The sequence below is a fragment of the Amyelois transitella genome, chromosome 8 (assembly GCF_032362555.1).
Source record: "Amyelois transitella isolate CPQ chromosome 8, ilAmyTran1.1, whole genome shotgun sequence".
In the NCBI taxonomy this organism is placed as follows: domain Eukaryota; kingdom Metazoa; phylum Arthropoda; class Insecta; order Lepidoptera; family Pyralidae; genus Amyelois; species Amyelois transitella.
Window position 1 is genome coordinate 11,537,396 of NC_083511.1, and position 18,603 is coordinate 11,555,998.

The 18,603-nt window shown below is 36.6% G+C and overlaps 2 protein-coding genes across 2 annotated transcripts in view; both read left to right on the forward strand.

The window, feature by feature from the left end:
- LOC106134084 (protein ovarian tumor locus) overlaps positions 1-11,586 on the forward strand; it is a 28,783-nt gene extending 17,197 nt beyond the window's left edge. Inside the window, exons 12-16 of the mRNA XM_060945637.1 lie at positions 1,160-1,275; positions 1,713-1,843; positions 2,844-2,951; positions 3,799-3,953; positions 5,188-11,586. Coding sequence (XP_060801620.1) covers positions 1,160-1,275; positions 1,713-1,843; positions 2,844-2,951; positions 3,799-3,953; positions 5,188-5,324 — 647 coding nt within the window. The 3' untranslated portion in view covers positions 5,325-11,586. The remainder of the gene's footprint in view (positions 1-1,159; positions 1,276-1,712; positions 1,844-2,843; positions 2,952-3,798; positions 3,954-5,187) is intronic.
- A 2,238-nt stretch (positions 11,587-13,824) lies between these two features.
- Positions 13,825-18,573, forward strand: LOC106134086 (regucalcin). The gene is made up of 5 exons (XM_013334044.2): positions 13,825-13,982; positions 15,942-16,098; positions 16,472-16,675; positions 16,977-17,192; positions 17,516-18,573. The coding sequence occupies exons 2-5, from the start codon at positions 15,942-15,944 to the stop codon at positions 17,848-17,850; spliced, it is 912 nt and encodes a 303-aa protein (XP_013189498.1). The 5' UTR covers positions 13,825-13,982; the 3' UTR covers positions 17,851-18,573.
- The last annotated feature ends 30 nt before the right edge of the window (positions 18,574-18,603 follow it).

An 18,603-nucleotide genomic window follows, 5' to 3' on the forward strand; every position in this document is an offset into this window, starting at 1 on the left:
TGGACACAGCCCCCTGTACTCCCTCTAGGTAATCTGCCCATGCACGGTGAGTGACAGGTTACACGCCCCCCTGTACCCCCTCTAAGTAATCTGCCCATGCACGGTGAGTGACAGTGGACATAGCCCCCTGTACTCCCTCTAGGTAATCTGCCCGTGCACGGTGAGTGACAGGTTACACGCCCCCCTGTACCCCCTCTAAGTAATCTGCCCATGGACGGTGAGTGACAGTGGACACACCCCCCTGTACCCCCTCTAGGTAATCTACCCATGCACTGTGAATTGTGTGTCACACACCCTAGTACTACCCTCTCTAGGTAACTGGATGCTCGATCCGAGGGTCAGGTGGTTGCTGCAAAGGTTGCGAAGGTCTGACGGGAGTCGCTTCGTGTGAATACCTGACTCATCCAATCTAGGGTCCATGGTCGAAGGCGTAATCCGAGCTCCTCTCTTAATGGTGTGGATGTACTTCCTCTAGGTACGCCACGGTGACGGATAATTAAGGACGACGATTGCGATGGTTTACCCCCCCTTTTAGCTATAGATACGCCACTTCAAAGGGTGGTTATAAATGGTGACTGTACTCATCACGGCTTTATCCCTTGCGGGATAGACAAAGCCAACAGACAATCTTAAAAGCAATATATACGCCATTGCGAGGGACGCTCATGAACAGTGAATTTACTAGAATATTTTTTAATAGTTAATACATTAACATTACAACGAGAGATACCATGATCTAATACGGGTTACAGAGGGAAAACATGATGAGGAAATCTACTAATTCAGGCTACTGGATTGTAACTATGATCGATCCAATACGGGTTAGGTTCCCCTGAAAAAGTTTCGGAGGTCAGACTGGAGTCGCTTCGTGTAACAACCGGACTCACCCAATCCAGGATCCATGGTCAAAGGCATACCCCGGACTCTTCTCCAGAGTGGTGAGGATGCAACCGGGACTAAAGCCGGGAGGTAGAAGAAGTACCAACTCTAGGTACGCCACGGCGATGGATATTTTAGCGCGTCGACTGCCGATGGGTTACAAGGAAGAGAAGAGACTCTCAATTTAAACTTTCTTCTTCTTGATATAAATAAGGATTCGTATGTTTTTGTTTGTTTTAATTCAAACTTCTTGATATAAATAAAAATTCGTATGTTTCAGATATACCAACGCTCCGCTACTATTTCAACCTGGGTTTGGAGTGTATGTGGGCCTCGTACGGACCCCCGCCCCCCATGGCCCCCCCTCGCCATTACACGCATAGGGATCTGATTCAGGTATCTATACTGTAAGATTATTTTCGTAGTTTGACATTAAAATACAGAAATTTAACGGACTTACTTTTATTCGTGCAATACAACATTACAGTTAAGGCAAGAAGACAGAGTGTAAAAGAAAGTGCTGCTACATACGGCAAAGTATGGAACTAAAAATGGTTGCGTTTCATTTCTAACATATACTAATATTATAAAGTTGAAGAGTTTGTTTTTTTGAACGCGCTAATCTCAGGAACTACTGGTCCGACTTGGAAAATTCGTTTTGCGTCGAATATTCTATTTATCGAGGAAGGAAGGGTCAGTCGCCTTTTACGAAATCCATGGGAAACAGATGGTGTGGTCCTATTCTTTTTTGTATTGGTGCCGGGAACTACACGGCATATATATATATATATGTATACGTTTGTTATTCATAACAAAAACCAATGTTGTTACAGGAAATGCAACAGATCACAATAAACGACCGTCCCGCCGTGAACCACAACAACGAGAACCACAAACACAAGTCGAACGACAAGCAGATGAACCAGAACAAGGGGAACCCGCAGCGACCCCTGTTGGGACCCAGGTTGGTATCCTTCACGTTTACGTTTACGAGCTAACTTGGGACTCCTCTTGATGGGCTAGCGACATCTCAATTCTAGCATTAAGCCAAATAGCTGAACGTCGCCTATCAGTTGGCTCTGTCTACCCCGCAAGGGATGAAGACGTGATTATATGTATGTATGTACCACTCTATATCTTTGACATGGATGTAGTAATAGGCGACTAGGGTCTTATAAAGTTGGGATTCTTCATTTAGGCGATGGGCTAGCAACCTGTCACTATTTGAATCTCAATTCTATCATTAAGCCACATAGCTGAACGTTGCCTAACAGTCTTTTCAATACTGTTGGCTCTGTCTACCCTGCAAGGGATGTAGACGTGATGATAATGTAAATATGTATGTACCGGCGATTAGGGTTTTATAAAGTTGGGATTCCTCTTTTAGGCGATGGGCTAGCAACCTGTCACTATTTGAATCTCAATTCCGTCATGAAGCCGTACAGCTGAACGTGGCCCTTCAGGCTGTTCATGATTGCTTGCTTTATATTTAGCGGGATATAGACTTGACTATATATGTTTACTAGCTGTCCCGGAAAACGTTGTTTTTCCATATAATTTCTAAGTAATTTCTGGTTAAAAAGAAATTTGAGGTCGGACAAACATTATCACTAAGGGGTATGAAGAATAGATGTTGGCCGAATCTCAGACCTACTCAATACCTATGTGCACAAAATTTCACGAGAATCGGTCAAGCCGTTTCAGAGGAGTACGGGAACGAACATTGTGACACTCAGCTGCTTGGCTTGATGATAGAATTGAGATTCAAATAGTGACAGGTTGCTAGCCCATCGCCTAAAAAAGAATCCCAAGTTTATAAGCCTTAGTCGCCTTTTACGACATCCATGAGAGAGATATGGAGTGGTCCTATTCTTTATTCTATTGGTGCCGGGAACCACACGGCACGGCTTCTAGTATAGAATAAATAAATGAGTTAAACATAATTGTGTGTTTGTGTGTATCAGGTTCAAGCGTGGCGGGAACAACCAAGATGGCGGGCAGAACAACAACCACAACCACAACCAGAACAAGGGCCACAACAACAACATTCCCAACAAGGGGCCTAACAATCGGTGAGACATTTTACTTTATTTATATATAAGTATAATAAGTATATACAGAGTGACTTTTAATTCAATTGCATAAATTTAACTGTTAAGTGTACTCATCTAAAGGATATTTAAAAACGTTAAAAGAAAAATATGGGTACATATTTCAGAAAGTACTAAAAAAATAAAAGTATCAAAATCCACGATCCTAAATACGTCATATCACCCCGGCCGGCGGAAAAGCGACGCGTAAGATTTAGAGGTCAACGACACAATTCATTCAGCTGAGCGATAGCTCGACAACTCTGCACTTTACTTGATCTTGATACTATTTATTTATTACTTGAATTTATTTTTCAGACATTTGTTTACATGTATAGTTATAATTTCTTTTTGTAGTATTGGTCTTTAATAAAGCGTGTGACATAGTTTTTGAGGGTTTTTTAAACGTGAAAATGATGACGTTTAATTTAAATAAAAATAAGCTCAAACGGCTCAGAAGCGTGGGTATAGTCTACATATGTTTAAAAGGATGCAGTTGTTTTTAACGTCACCCTGTATATTTTTTATATTTAACTAAAGAGTAATTTAGTACAAGGGTGTAGTAAGTAGTGACTTATAGTGCTATTTGTAGTGAAATGTTCTTTATAAATACATTTTTTAATAATATAAAGAGTTTGTATGTATGTAGGATATAAGGCGAGACGTAAGTAAGTAAGTAAGTAAATGCTTTATTGTTCACTAAAGGAGTACATTACAAATAAAATCAGTACAGAACAAAGGCGGGCTTATCCCTAAGTGGGATCTCTTCCAGCCAACCTGACGTATTTGTTTGATATTTTCTAACGGCCCAACGTAATATATACGATAGTTTCCGCGCCCCCAGCCGCAGCTCGCACGCGGGCGCGGCGGCGGGCTGGGCGGAGGAGCCGGCGGAGCCCGCGCTGCCGTTCGCGCCGTACCCGCCGCCGCTGTACCCGCTGCCCGCCGTGCCCGCGCTGCCCTACTACCCCGTCGACGAGGCCGGTGAGTGCCCTTAAATACCTATATCTATACTAATATTATAAAGCTCAAGAGTTTGTTTGTTTATAACCAAAGCCGAGGTTCGTCCCGCCTGGGGACCCCTTAAAATATCTATACTAATATTATAGAGCTGAAGAGTTTGTTTGTTTGAACGCGCTAATCTCAGGTATTACTGGTTCGAATTGAAATTTTTTTTTTCGTTGAATAGACTTTTATCGGGGATGGCTTTAGGCTATATAACATCACGCTGCAACTATAAGGAGCAACGAAATAATGGAAAATGTGAAAGAAACGAGAAAAATTATTCATCCTTGAGGGCTTCGATGATGCCCAGAATAATTTCCACCCGGACGAAGTTGAGGGCACAGCTAGTATAAATAAATGATAAGATGGTTCGGTCATGTGGAGAGGATGAATCAAAGCAGTTTGGCTAAGCAGATATACAAGGAGAGTGTGGAGGGAAAGGTCGGAGTGGGAAGACCTAGACGAACGTATCTTGATCAAATTAAGGACGTCCTGGTAAAGGGTCAGGGTACCCGAAACCGTCGAGCTTGCATGAAGAGTTATGAATGTGGTTGAAACGAAGGAAGTATGCAGAGATCGTTGCAAGTGGAAAGAGGTGTAATTTTATGTATTGAGTTAGCCTCGAAGTAAGTTCGAGACTTGTGTTACGAGATACTAACTCAACGATACGAGAGATACCTTGCGCGCTTTTGCCGAAAAGGTTGTTAGAGAAGCGTCAGGCCCTCGACAGGCGAACTATATTCACATAGTCCAAAAAAAACTCTTTCAATATTAGGTAGACCCTCATTATTATACTAGTTGTACGCGCGACTTCGTCCGCGTGGAATTGTTATTTTGGGCATCGTTGAAGCCCTCAAGGAGGAATAATTTTCCCCGTTTTTTTTTTCACATTTTCCATCAAAGTCCATTTTCCATAAAGTTTTTCTCGATAAATGCCTATATTCAACGCAAAAAGAATTTTTCAATTTGAACCAATAGTTCCTGAGATTAGCGGGGTCAAAACAACTCTTCAGCTTTATAAAATTAGTATCCCAAGTTTGTAAGCCTATGCCCTTAGTCGCCTTTTACGACATCCATGGGAAAGAGCCGGAGAGGTGCTATTTTGGTGCTTGTTTGTTTCCGGCAACATTTTGTGGCACGGAGATTTTATGCATGTATGTATGTATAACCTTCTTTGATTTCAATAATTGAATCATTCATGACGTATCCACAGCCATGATGGGCATGATGGGCGGCATGAGCTACGTGGGCTACGAGGACGGCATGGAGTACGGCGCCCCGCTGCAGTACTACGCGCCGCCGCCGCACTACGCGCCGCCGCCGCACCTCCCCCACCACGAACACAAGTGAGGGGGGAGAGGGGGGGGGGGAGAGAACGGATGGGATATGCTTTGAGTGAGTGCACTGCTCGCAAATTGTTTGGATTCGAGACGTTGTGTTTTAAGGAGTGCGTAGAGGAAATTTGTGTTAATTTTTTTCAGTTTTTTAGGTTTTTTTTTTCAAGTTTTCAAAAATCTCTTTTTTTTCCAGTTTTTATTTTTTTTTAGTTTTTTTTTTTCAAGTTTTCAAAAATTCTCCCAACGCTCATAGTTGTCTATGAACACGTCTTAATAATCAGTAGTTCGCAATAGTTAAATGCACATTATGAAAAGAGTTTTGTAAGAAAAATAACATGACGTTTGTTATCCCGCTAGCAAATTGTCTCATTGTTTATTTTCTTTGCCGCTTTATGTGCAGCGGACGACACAGAGAAGTATATACTACCTTCTTACGATAGTTATAGTTTTTTTCGTGGTCAATTGTACATTAAATGATAAAAAATAATAATCGATAAAGTTCACAATAAAATAAAAAAGAAACAATAACAACCTTAGTAACTGATTAATTAAATACAATTTCCTCTGCGACTTTGAAAATGCGCGTCTCAAGTGCGGTTAGAAATGGGTGATTTGTAAATCGGTGTTCAATTCGTTTCCTCGCTGAAAAGTAAATAATCATTTTCACACGTCATTTGCTAAACATATCTTGAAGAATGTCATCAATTAAATTTTGCAAGTTTTTAATTTTGATTGAAATAATAATAACAGCGTCAGATTTATATTTAAAAAAAAAACCAGTGGTGCTCAAATTTTAGTGCCATGTTTAAATATTGTTATTTAATTTTGTTTTATTTAAGTAATCTTAACTGTTGATAAAAATAATATTTTAGCCGCCGATGTCGATGATGAATTGAGAAGCATAATTTGGCGACCTCTGTTGCACAGCGGTGCTTGTGCTGTGGCACGCAGATCCCGGGTTCGAATCCCGGCCAGGGCATGATGAGAAACGAACTTTTTCTAATTGGCCTGGGTCTTGGATGTTTATCTACATATAAAAGTATTTATAATTATTAAATAATATATAGCGTCGTTGAGTTATTAATTTGTTTGTAATTGTTGTTTCGTTTTTTTTTTCAAGTAAATATATTTTTTTTTTAAATAATATTGAAGCATTTAAACCCACCAATATAAACTTAAAAAATATGCTGTTTATAGACAAGTGGGAAGCATATTTTTTTGTTATTTTTTCTTGTTTTTGTTAGTGTTATTTTAATACAGTTTTCATTGAAATGTAAAATAAAATACTGTAACACCATTACAAGTCACGTCTATTCCTAACTGCTAAGACAGAGCCCGCACAAGGCTATATGTTGTCTCACTCAATGCATATCGCTTACTCCACACCACGACGTCCACTGAATAATTATTTTTACGAAAAAAAATTTATCTAAAAATATTCCAACGTAGCTAAGGTATAGTTTTATTCCCATTTCGAGTCAATTATTTGTAAAACAGGTGTAGTTTTTAAGTTGGAAACATTAGTTTTAGGCGTCGATTGTAATGTTAAGTGAAAGATTCCAACATTCAGTGGTTTAGTCGTGCGTGTCCAAGCTGCGAATAAAAAAAGAAGAAAAAAATGTATGGCAACACTGTTGCCATGTAAAAAAAAAAAATTCTTTGAGTGTATTTTTCGAAACGTTGATAAGACTATGTACTTATTGCATTCTTTTAATGGTTCCTTTGACAGTAATTTGAGAAAAAAAAAAAAAAGTATGGCAACTTGGTTGCCATGTAAAAAAAAAATTTATATTTGAGTGTATTTTCCGAAACGTTGATTGTATACTTTTAATTGTTCTTTTGACAGTAATTTGAATAGATTGAATATTATTGCAATATTATGTCACTTACCTTATGAAGTCAATTCAAAATTGCGTAATTTTATATCTCCAGCATTCTTCAATTCAGAAATTTCTTTCTTCTTTCTTCAGACAAAAACGAGTGTTTGGGAAAATATACTTAAACTAAAAAAAAAGGAATAAAAATGAAAAAAAAAAAAATATTAATTCTCGGCCGAATAACAAAGTGCCTGAATGTTCCTAGCCGGCACTGAACTTTGACTATAAGGAACAACGACCCGCTCAACGAATAAGGGATAATGATTAAGCGCCGATTGGATTTTTTTGTATGGGACTGAGGCGACTGTGTATTGGCTATCAATTATTATTAAAAAAGTTTTTCTCAATTTTGATAACTTAAAGTTCATAATGGCATGACTTAGATAATTCAGCTGCGTACGCGCAGCTCCTTACTTTAAAATGAAAATAATACTGGCACTTTTTCCAGTCAGAACTATTTTTGACCTTTTTCAGTCAAAAGTGGTTGTTAACTATTTGTCTATACAAATAATAAAATTGAAGTGAATTTTAAAAATATTTGTAAGCTTAAAAAACATTTGATTTTATTGGTAGCTAATATATGAAGTCGTCATAACTGTGCTGCGTGTGGTAACAATATCTTTGTCAATTATTCAGAAAAGGTATTCCCTTCATTTTGAATTTTCAATGTCTCAAATATTTCTGTGTTAGTCTTTCGCCACACGCAGTGCGAAAGCTATTTTTTTCGTAAGCAAATGTCGGAATATGTGATAATTTTATTTTAGTAGGGAGTTATACAGAGCGGATAATACCACTGTTCGTTAATATTATTTTAATTTTTTTTAATAGCGGTTGCGTAATTTATTTTCAATCCAGATATGATGAGGATGGACGACATTTTGAAAAATCTTATTTATATCATGATACACTGTGTCTATATTAATATTTAAATTAAATCCGTTCGCATAAATTGGACGTTAAGTGTTTATATTGGAAATTTATTATTTAACTACAAAACATTTGTGCACTACAAGTGTAAATGGTATTATCCGCTCTGTATATTTCAAAAGGAAAGGCAAAAGGAACGCGGCATATAAATTGAAAAAAATGGGTGCTACAACATTCATACCCTAAGATCAACTCACCAATCACCTATTCCGATATATGTTTAACGATATATATTATATGTAAAAGAAGACATGCCGCGGGCCATGTTCGAATTGTTGTAAATTGGCCTGTATTGTACTTAAATAAAAAAAAAGAAGTAATTAGTGTGGACTAGGCTAGGTTACGGTCGGGCTGTGACATTCCCGCACCTTAGTTTCGTTGCTCGTTCGAATTTGTAATCTGAAATGGTCATTATGTGGCTATTTATTTGATAAATCCAAAAATTAATATTACATTTGTCACGAGTATATTTATTTAGAAGAAAATTATAAATGATGGCCTTATAGTATACAAATAGTATACAGGCTTTAATTTTTTTTTAATTTCATATCGTGAGTCATGATTTCCGTACCATGCATACATACATAAAACACGCCTCTTTCCCAAAGGGGTAGGCAGAGACCACGTCCTTCCACTTCCACGATCCCTGCACACTACTTTCGCTTCATCCACATTCTTACTCTTCATGCTTGGTCGTCGGTTTCGGGTACTCTTGACCAGACTTTTGCTAGAACGTCTTGCTTAGTCAACCTGCTTTCATTCATCCTCTCGACATGACCAAACCATCTAAGCATTCTCTTTTCTATCCCTGTCACTATATCTTCTTTCACATTCCCTTATCACGCTGTTCCTTATCCTGTCACTCAATTTTACACCTATCATACTCCTGAGCGCTCTCATTTCCACCGCGTTTGTTCTACTTGCTTTTTCTGCCACACCCAACTTTCACTACCATACATTAGTGTTGGAACCAATACGCCCCTACTGCCAAGCGAACCTTTTTGGACAACTTCTGACTGCTCATAAAGGCATGCAATGCTCCATTCACTATGTTCCCGGCATTCACTCTTGCAATATCACTATCACACTTTCCATCTGCTGAAAACATATTTTTTTGTTTTTTTCCGTACCATACCGAAACAAATGGATCAGATTACAAAATCGAATGAAAAACGCCAAATCGAGTTCGGAGCGATGGCTCTGTAATCGATTGCGACTGACAAACTGTGCCCCAAGATTTACAGCGATTAAAAAATAAATCTTTTAATATTTTTTCCAAAAAAAAAACGATCTTTTTAATTCCTAAGTGTTCATTGGTGCTGCGAAATTGTCGAAGGTGACAGGGTTTTCCAAATATTTTTGTATGGATCGAGTTTATACAACCATTTTGGTAGAAGTAGGGACGTATCATTCCTTAGGTGTTTAAGCCAATAACATAGGTGAAGTAAATTGTTAGTTTCGTTTCTATAAGTTTCTGCTTTTATGGATGCAACACTTCTTTCTTTTTATTATCCTTATGATTTGTCGATTTTGATGGGGTCTAAGGAAAAGGTAATCTTAGTTACAATACTTTAGCCAACACATTCCATTCTAAACTTTTCGTTTAATTGTAACCATGAAATGATATAACGCCATAAAAGGGAAACTGTAATGTTGCTTTTAAATTTTGTAAATATCTTTTTGACGTCATTTTAATGGTTATAATTAAATTAATGTTCCAAGGAATTCACTTATAATTTAAATTCATATAAAAATCGAAAGTAGAAGACTGACAATTTTTTTTTTTACATTATCCGAGCCAATTAGCAAATACGAACAATTTCTTGATTCGTTCTGATTGGCTGGATTATGTGACGTCAGATTGTGTGACTGTTACATTCGATAGAGGACATATTTAATTTAATTTTCCATGAAATAAACATAAAATGAAGTGTTGCATCGTAAAAACATAATTTCGGCTTACTTTAGTTTAGTTAGCGTAAGTCCGTACGAACCTTTGTTCCGTTAAGGCTCACATGTAGGTTTACGTTAGATCTCAAGTATAATTCATTTTAGAATCTCCCATTAACTCGAGTAATCTTAGACACCTCTGTTATTTCAAGTTTTTATATTTGATTGAACTACATCATATAAAAATATCGATTTTTCGGTATAATAAAAGACAACTATCACACTAACAACTCTTAATGTTTTTTCATTTGACAAAATTTCATCGAAATTCAACGCTGAACTCGGTTGTATGAAAACTTGAGTGTACAGGGGGGTCTTCGCAAAATTAGAGGGTCCTACAATGATCTCATTCATTCGATAACTTGGTGCTTGGGTAGTCATAGAGATACGATATTTTGAGTGGATGTAGTCGTGATTCAACAGCGATTTTCACAAGGTAAACCTAGTCTATGCATTTACTACGATAAGTACCGAATCATTCGCATAACTGGAGCTAACAACTGAGGGATGTTTAATGTGTATATTAAACTAGTTCATATTATAAGAGTATTAATGTCAATTTTTGGTTGTCAACTCGCGGCCGTATTTGCCGCACGTATTTACTCAATATTTTGAATGTTCTAAACGTAAATGCCGCTCGCAAGAAACCCGCCCAAAGGAATGTATTTTTGGAAAGTTTAAAAAAAAATGTTTGGCTGTGATTCGTATATGTACTGAGCTTGAGAAAGCGGGCAAAATATCTTGTATCGGCACTCTTTAATGTTTTGGACATATATCTTACATGGTAGAATTAAATGTAACAATATTTTGTGGAGTTTAAAAAGGTATCCTTATATTCCGACTGCTGCGGCCGGACATCGACTTTGAACTATCAATCCGCCCATAATTTTTGATCCCTATACTTTATTCCTCCTATATATTGACATATTTAGTATATATTTAACGTAACAACTACGTAACGTAAATCTGATTGTTTGTACAGAGCGTTGTTTAAAATATTAAAAGAAAAAAAAAGATGAAAAAAAAATGAGTGTACTCTTTCTATAGGTATATGTGTGATGTTTCAATGTAAAGTCATTTTTGATGTTTCAGTATTAGTTTTAAAATCACTAGGAGTAGACTTTATGTTTATAGTCGTTAATTAATGTTTACTTAACCATAGATATAGAGTTTATTTTTAAGAATACCGTCGGTTACTTAATCTCTGGTCAGATGCGACATTTTGTTTCCTATTAGTTATGTACCGTGTGCCAATTTATGGAATTGTTTTGATCACCAAATTGGCAGTAATCATTAGGCCAATGTATGTACTAAAACCCCCGCCAAAGAACAAAATTGTTGTTGTCATATCAGTTTAAACAATTAACAAATACAATAATTGTGTTGTGAATATATATACTATATGGATAGATGTATTACTTACGGTTGTAAAGTGCTCAATGTTAGCGTTACGTCCGCCTTTGAGATGTTATTGTATTATTTTTTCCAAATTCCATCAAATTAAAGTCAACTGATTTTTCACTTGTTGTTTTATTGTGTAGTTTGTAAGTCCTAGGCTAATATACTTGGGATTCTTCTTTTAGGCGACAGACTAGCAACCTGTCGTTATTTGAATCTCAATTTTATCATTTTGACAAACAGCTGAATGTGGCCTATCAGTCTTTTTAGGACTGTTAGCTCTGTCTACCCCGCAAGTGATATGTACGTGATTATATGTATGTATGTATCTGTAAGTCCTAAAACGTGACGCATTAGAATATTCGGCTTATCAGATAGTGTGCACACAGAAAATTTATCGATTTGTTGGTTGATTACTTCTCCCAAGACGCCTGTCGTATCAAAATCTGATATGATATAAATAATTGATTGATGTACTGGTAGAAATAGAATTAGGAAATTAAAAAGATACTTAACAACAAACACTATCATTTAGCCAAACAAGCTAATGTGGCTTATCTTATCAAGACTGTTGGCTGTCTACCCCGCAAGAGATATAGACGTGATTATATGTATCTATGTATGAACAAAAAACTTAAAAAGTGGATAGAGAAGGGTGATTTAAACTTTATTCTTCAAAAATATGAAAAGAAAATAAAACTAGATAAAAAATGTTATCACCGCTTCTTTGACCACCCAGTGTATGATATCATAATACGAATAAGTAAAAAACTGGCCAAGTGTGAGTCGGGCACATGTAAAAGCGTTCCGTACCATTATATTTTCCTTGAATTATTAATTTTTAATATTATTGGCATAATTAAGAAACTGTCTCTTAAAGCACTGCATGTACTGTCGAGGCAGATAAATTTAAAAAACCCTTACCAATTCTAAAAAGTCTAAAAAAAATTTAAAACACAAGTGAAAAGATATATGGATTGCTTAAACAAATAAAATAATAAATAAAACCAACTCTCCGTACATACCTTCCTAATTTGTATGGAGAAGGGTTTTATCAGACCCCGACTGTACCTAGTAACAAAGACACAATTATAGTTTTGCTTCCAGAAAAAAAAGCACTGTTAAACGTATGGACTGCCTAAGGACACGGAACCCTAAACCTTGTCAAGAAACCCATGCAATTAAAAGAGCCGTTGACGATGTAATTTCCTTTGCCAAAAGTACTTTATAACCAGTGCATTATACTTAATCAGTTTTATCTTAATTAAATGGCCATACTAACAGTAGGCATTTGTTATTAGTACTCCAGGCCACTTGTAACTTTGTTGATAAAAGAAAACTTGTTCCATATAAACGTAGTCTGTTTTAAAGGTCATGACCACTCCCACAACTGGATATAAGTAAATTATAAAATGATGTTTATAGATATGCCCCAGCCCCACTCGCCCCCTTCTATACATAGTATGAAATCTTAGAAAAATAACTCGATATAATAACATAATATAGGTAACTACTACAATTAGCGAGATGTTAAAACTCCTGTTTTAATGGTAATGAGTTTGAATTCTAAGGGAAATGCAATAATACGTTACATGGATAACTAAACAATTTTAGAAGTTTGTTGTAAAGTATCCACGCTAAGAAGATTGTCCTGAATAAATGTTATTGAATTCTGTAGTTTTAGCGACCATCTGATGGTCGGCTTGCACACTTTGAGTAATTACCTACTTGGTAAAAGTATGTTATCAAATTTTTCAAACAAAACTATATAAATTTGCTAACTGTGCAGTGAATAAATATTAATTAATAATTAATTATATGTAAAATTCAATTAATTACACGTCTAGTGTATTTAATTGAATCACTTACAATTTAAATCATTGTGAACATCCAAATGTATATTTACGGCGAACAATGTATATTTATTTATGTGAGACGTCATTATACATTTAAAATACTTGCGATCTTCCTCCTGGATTAAGTCCCGGTTGCATCCTCACCACTCTGGAGATATGCCTCTGGATCCTGAATTCAGTGAGTCAGGTTTTAACCCGAAGCGACTGCCATCTGAACTCCGTAATTTTTGCAGGGAAACTTAACCCATATTCGATCGATCATGGTTACACTACCAGTTCCCTGTAGGTGCAGGTTTCCTTACTTACGTAGCTACATAGCCAAAAAAAGACAGTGGTACATGACCGAAGTAGGATTTGAACTTCTGCCCACACGCATTCCTTGCGCATTTAGCCGGGCACTTTAACCGTTCTACCACCGACGCTCGGCAAGTAAAAAATACTTGTGATATTAATTGGTAAGCACTACTTTTGTTTCAGTTTAAGTACCATATTTGAAGAAGCACATCTACAAATATCGGTGATAATGACAACAAGAGGACCTTAGTAATATTCCCTCAATACAATAGCTTCACTTATCTAAATAAATAGCCGTCAAATTGGACGTATAGATAGCCGACGTATTTACCGCTGGAGTTATTCGCTGCCCGGCTTCGGACTAGCAAGGTAAGGTTATATAATTTTGAGGTTATGTTGCTTTTTAATGTTTTCCATTCACGGTCATTTGTTATTGTTATGTGTTGTGTTTCTGTGTGATAGTTATGTGGTTAGCAATTAATAATGTTAACCTGTAATTTATTTTTTGTTTATTTTTGCCCAAAAAATTGTTGCCATGATCATTTTTAAACGGTTTACCTATATTTGTCAAAAAGTTACTTTTTGCTAGGAAAACTTTTGAAAACTTTGTTTAGTAGTTTGTAGCCATGATATTATGAAAATCTACCTATTTTTCCAAATCTGAAATTTAACGAACTACATTTAGATTTAGAAAGAATCGAACAATATTACCTAATTAGGGAAGTATTATTTAAAACTTGCATTTTACAAAGAGAAAGGATTTTAACCTACATAAGTGCATACTTTTTTTTTGTAACTGTGTGATATTTCTTATTGGGAACAAAAAAATAGAAATGCAATTTAATCTCACCTGCCATAAAAAAGGGATTTCATATTCATCATCATTAAAAGTTTTTTGCTTAAGTAAAATCTACCAATTAATAATAATTACGTACCTACATATTTCGTTCAAAAATAAGAGATTAAGTATGTAAATAATAAAGAGAACTTTCAAAAAGTTTTACTTTTTTTTGTTTTCTGTGTCAGAACAAAATGCTCGAGTTTAAAATTATCATTGCATTATTTTTTTCTCTTTACAATTAAGAATAATACATAATGTATGTAAGTTATTCCCATTAAATAATCATTGAGAGGAGAGGTTGATGATCATGTAAGATTTTTCTAAGATACAATAAAGATAGATACGAATAGTTACAAACATACTTACATATAGTTACGTCTATATCCCTTGCGGGGTAGGCAGAGCCAACAGTATTGAAAAGACTTACTACGTTCAGCTGTATGGCTTTATCATGGAATTTAGATTCAAATAGTATCAGGTCGCAAGCCCGTTGCCTATAAGAGGAGTCCCAAGTTTACAAGCTTATCCCTTTGTCGCCTTTAACGACATCCATGGGAAAGATATGGAGTAACTCTATTCTAAAGTGCCAAAACCACACAGCACGGACGAATAGTTGGTCTCATGTTTGCATTAAAATTTACAACATCCTTATAACGCGTCAATAACAGTTTGTTTCTCATGTCTATTGTCTCTTGCAGTCACTTGACCGTTCTAACGATTACTTATCAGTTAAGTGGAATAATCCATTCGATTCAGTACATAAGTGTCTGACATATGGTATGTTAAGATGGTTTGGTCATGTGGAGAGGATGAATGAAAGCAGGTTGACTTAGCAGATATACAGGAGAGTGTGGAGGGAAAGGTCGGAGTGAGAAGGCCTTGATGAACGTATATTGATCAAATTAAGTACGTCCTGGCAAAAGGTTAGGTCCAGAGTACCCGTAACCGCCGAGCTTGCATGAAGAGAGTTATGAATGTGGAAGTATGGAGAGATCGTGGCAAGTGGAAAGATGTAGTCTCTGCCTACCCCTCCGGGAAAGAGGCGTGATTTTATGTATGTATGTGTCTAACACTTAGTGTGGATTTACCAAGTGGTAATATGGCATTTTATTGAGCTTTTTTCCAGGGCTTTGCACAGGTGTGATATTCATAAAAAGTAGCCTATGGTTTACCTCAAATAATAATCAGTACCTGGTTGACCGAGCGATGCTTGGTAGACGTCAGAAAAACCATTTCATAATTATTGTAAATAAAAGAGAATCGCCCCCAATCAATATCCTACTTTTTTGAAGTCGGTTAAATTTCTAAAACTCTCTCCTTAGTGTCACGAAAACTATCCTGGAAACTAATACAGAGCTTATAATATGGTGTTCCCGAAAGGGCACTGGTTATCCATTGGCCACGGCTAGAGCAGACATTTTTCCATTCATACCTTCTGTAAATCAACTGAAATATAATATGAAAAGTAATAAAAATTTAATAAACAGATGTCATACAAAGTGCAGAAGATCACCGACCCCCTGGTCCTTGGCGAGGGACCCCACTGGGACGAACGTGCGCAGGCGCTGTATTTCGTCAGCATTCACGAGCAAACCATACATAAATACGTTCCAGAAACCGGGGAACATACCAAAACTAAAGTCAGTGAGTATACTCCAGGGAATTGTCACATCAACCTACCTTAGTTTTACAGATTTTTGTTTTTCTTTCTATATAGTTTAATCAGTATCAGTCTTTTGAAGACAGTTGACTCTGTCTACCCTTTGAAGGATAAATACGCGAAATGTTTGTATAATATAATTGGTATTCCTACATATAATCATGCCTGTATCCCAAACAGTCTTAAAAAGACTGGTAGGTTCAGCTGTATAGCATTGAGATATAAATAGTGACAGGTTGCCAGCCCATCGCCTAAATGAAGAATCCCAAGTTTATAAGCCTATCCCTTTGACGCCTACCATACCACAAGCGGATACCATGAGAATATTAAAAGAAATAACCTAATTATCTTTCACAGACGGTCGGGTAGGTTTCATCGTGCCCGTAGAAGGCAAGACAGACCAGTTTGTGGTCGGAGTGGAACGGAAGTTCATCATCATACAATGGGACGGGAAAAACAACAGCCAGGCCAAGGTTGTCCGGGAACTCTTCGAGGTGGACCAGCAGACGAAGAACAGGATCAATGATGGGAAGGCTGACCCCAGGGGGAGACTGTTTGCGGGTAATGTACTCTCCAATATAATCGCGCGATTTTGTCTCCTCGCTGTCATTGGCTGATAGCGTCGCGTGATATTTTGTAAGTCAGGCGTAGAGAAGTCACCACATCTTAGAATATAATATCGTTTCTCAAATAGGAAGAATTTGACTTAAATAAGTATTTGTGGAAAAGTTGTCGTTCAAACAATGTAAAAAGCCTGCTACTTATTAGTCCTGGCTCGACAACCGTCCCGGAAAATTACACTGTACTTTAAATTACATTAGGTACATCACACGGTAGTTTATAAAAATGATAAATTTCTCAGGAACCATGGGCCACGAGGATCCCCCTGGCCAATTCGTCCTGGAATCAGGATCATTATTCCGCCTGGACGGAGCCAAGAAGATCACGACTCTGGTCAACCGCGTGGGCATATCCAACGGCCTGGCCTGGGACGAGACCAACAGGGCCATGTATTACGTGGACTCCCTGGACAAAAATATCAGGAGATTCGATTGGAATCCTGAGACTGGTGATATTTGTAAGTATAGCGTCAGACATGCGCACGTAACTTACATTTATGTTGACGAGTTTGCATAGTGATAAATTAAGATGGAAAGCATGAAGCATGCAAGGATCGAAAGAGAAGGTAGTCTCTGAAACGCTCTTATTTTACTAGGGGCGCCCAGGCTTTGCACTGGTAGCATTTATTTATACGTATAAACCTACCTCTCGAAGCAAAAAAAAAATATCAATATCCGTTGTGTAGTTTTAAAGATATAAGCATACATACATATAGACATACACGGGAAGCGACTTTGCTTCGTACTATGTAAAGTTGATAACTTTCTTATTATATTTCAGCAAACAACAAATCCGTTCTCGACTTCACCAAAACCGGTCTTCCCGGTCTCTTAGATGGCGGCACCATCGACACCGACGGAAACCTCTGGTGGGCGATCTTCGAAGGCTCTTGCATCGTCAAAGTGAATCCCAACACTGGAAAAATCATACTAAAAATCGACATCCCAGCCAAGCAAGTAACTTCATGCACTTTTGGCGGGCCAAATTATGACATTTTATTTGTTACAACTGCCAGTATGACAATAACGGAAGAACAGAAGCCACCGTGTGGATCTGTCTTTATGGTTACCGGCCTTGGGGTGAAAGGGTATCCGAATGTGAATTTCAAACTTTAACATGGCAACACTTTTGTTTCAAATTTCGAACATTTCAAAATATTTTAAATAACGAATACAAAAAAAAAATTAAAGCGTTATTAAACTATTAAATTAATAAAAATAAAGTTCCAATGAGTTTTTACCTAAAATGTTTTACCTTAAGTAGGTACCTACGTAGTTTTATATCTTTAATATCGTTAAGTTAAATTTTCCATCTGCAGTGTTCGTCATTAGATTATTACGATTAGATCTATGATGTCTATGAAATAAGACACCTCTATCAATCTTTCTGATTTTTGATAACTACTTACGTGTATCAAATTTATTGATAAATATACATTTGAATTAACACGCTCATCGCGTGTGGATGATAGTAAGGTAGGTACTATACACAAATAACTAAAAGAGAAAATTACATTTATAATTTTGGCATAAGTATTTTAGAACGAAAGATTTAAAAAATCTTGCTGCTGCATTGGCAAAAGTACCTAGTGTATAAAAAAAATGCCATTCTTTCACCAAACTTTAAATATTTCCATTAAAACCTAAACCAAAGGTATCTATTATTTTCTTCAAATTTGTGTTATGTGTAATATTTATATTTTTAGCTTGAGATCTTGCAGTCGTTTTGAAAATGTATACTATATATCCTATTTTTTTGGAAATGTAACGATTTTATATTTTACTTTATTGTTTATACCTATACAAGTGAAGTTAGATAATATAATCATGTAATTATTATATCATTGTTTTATCTTGTTTATATTTTCG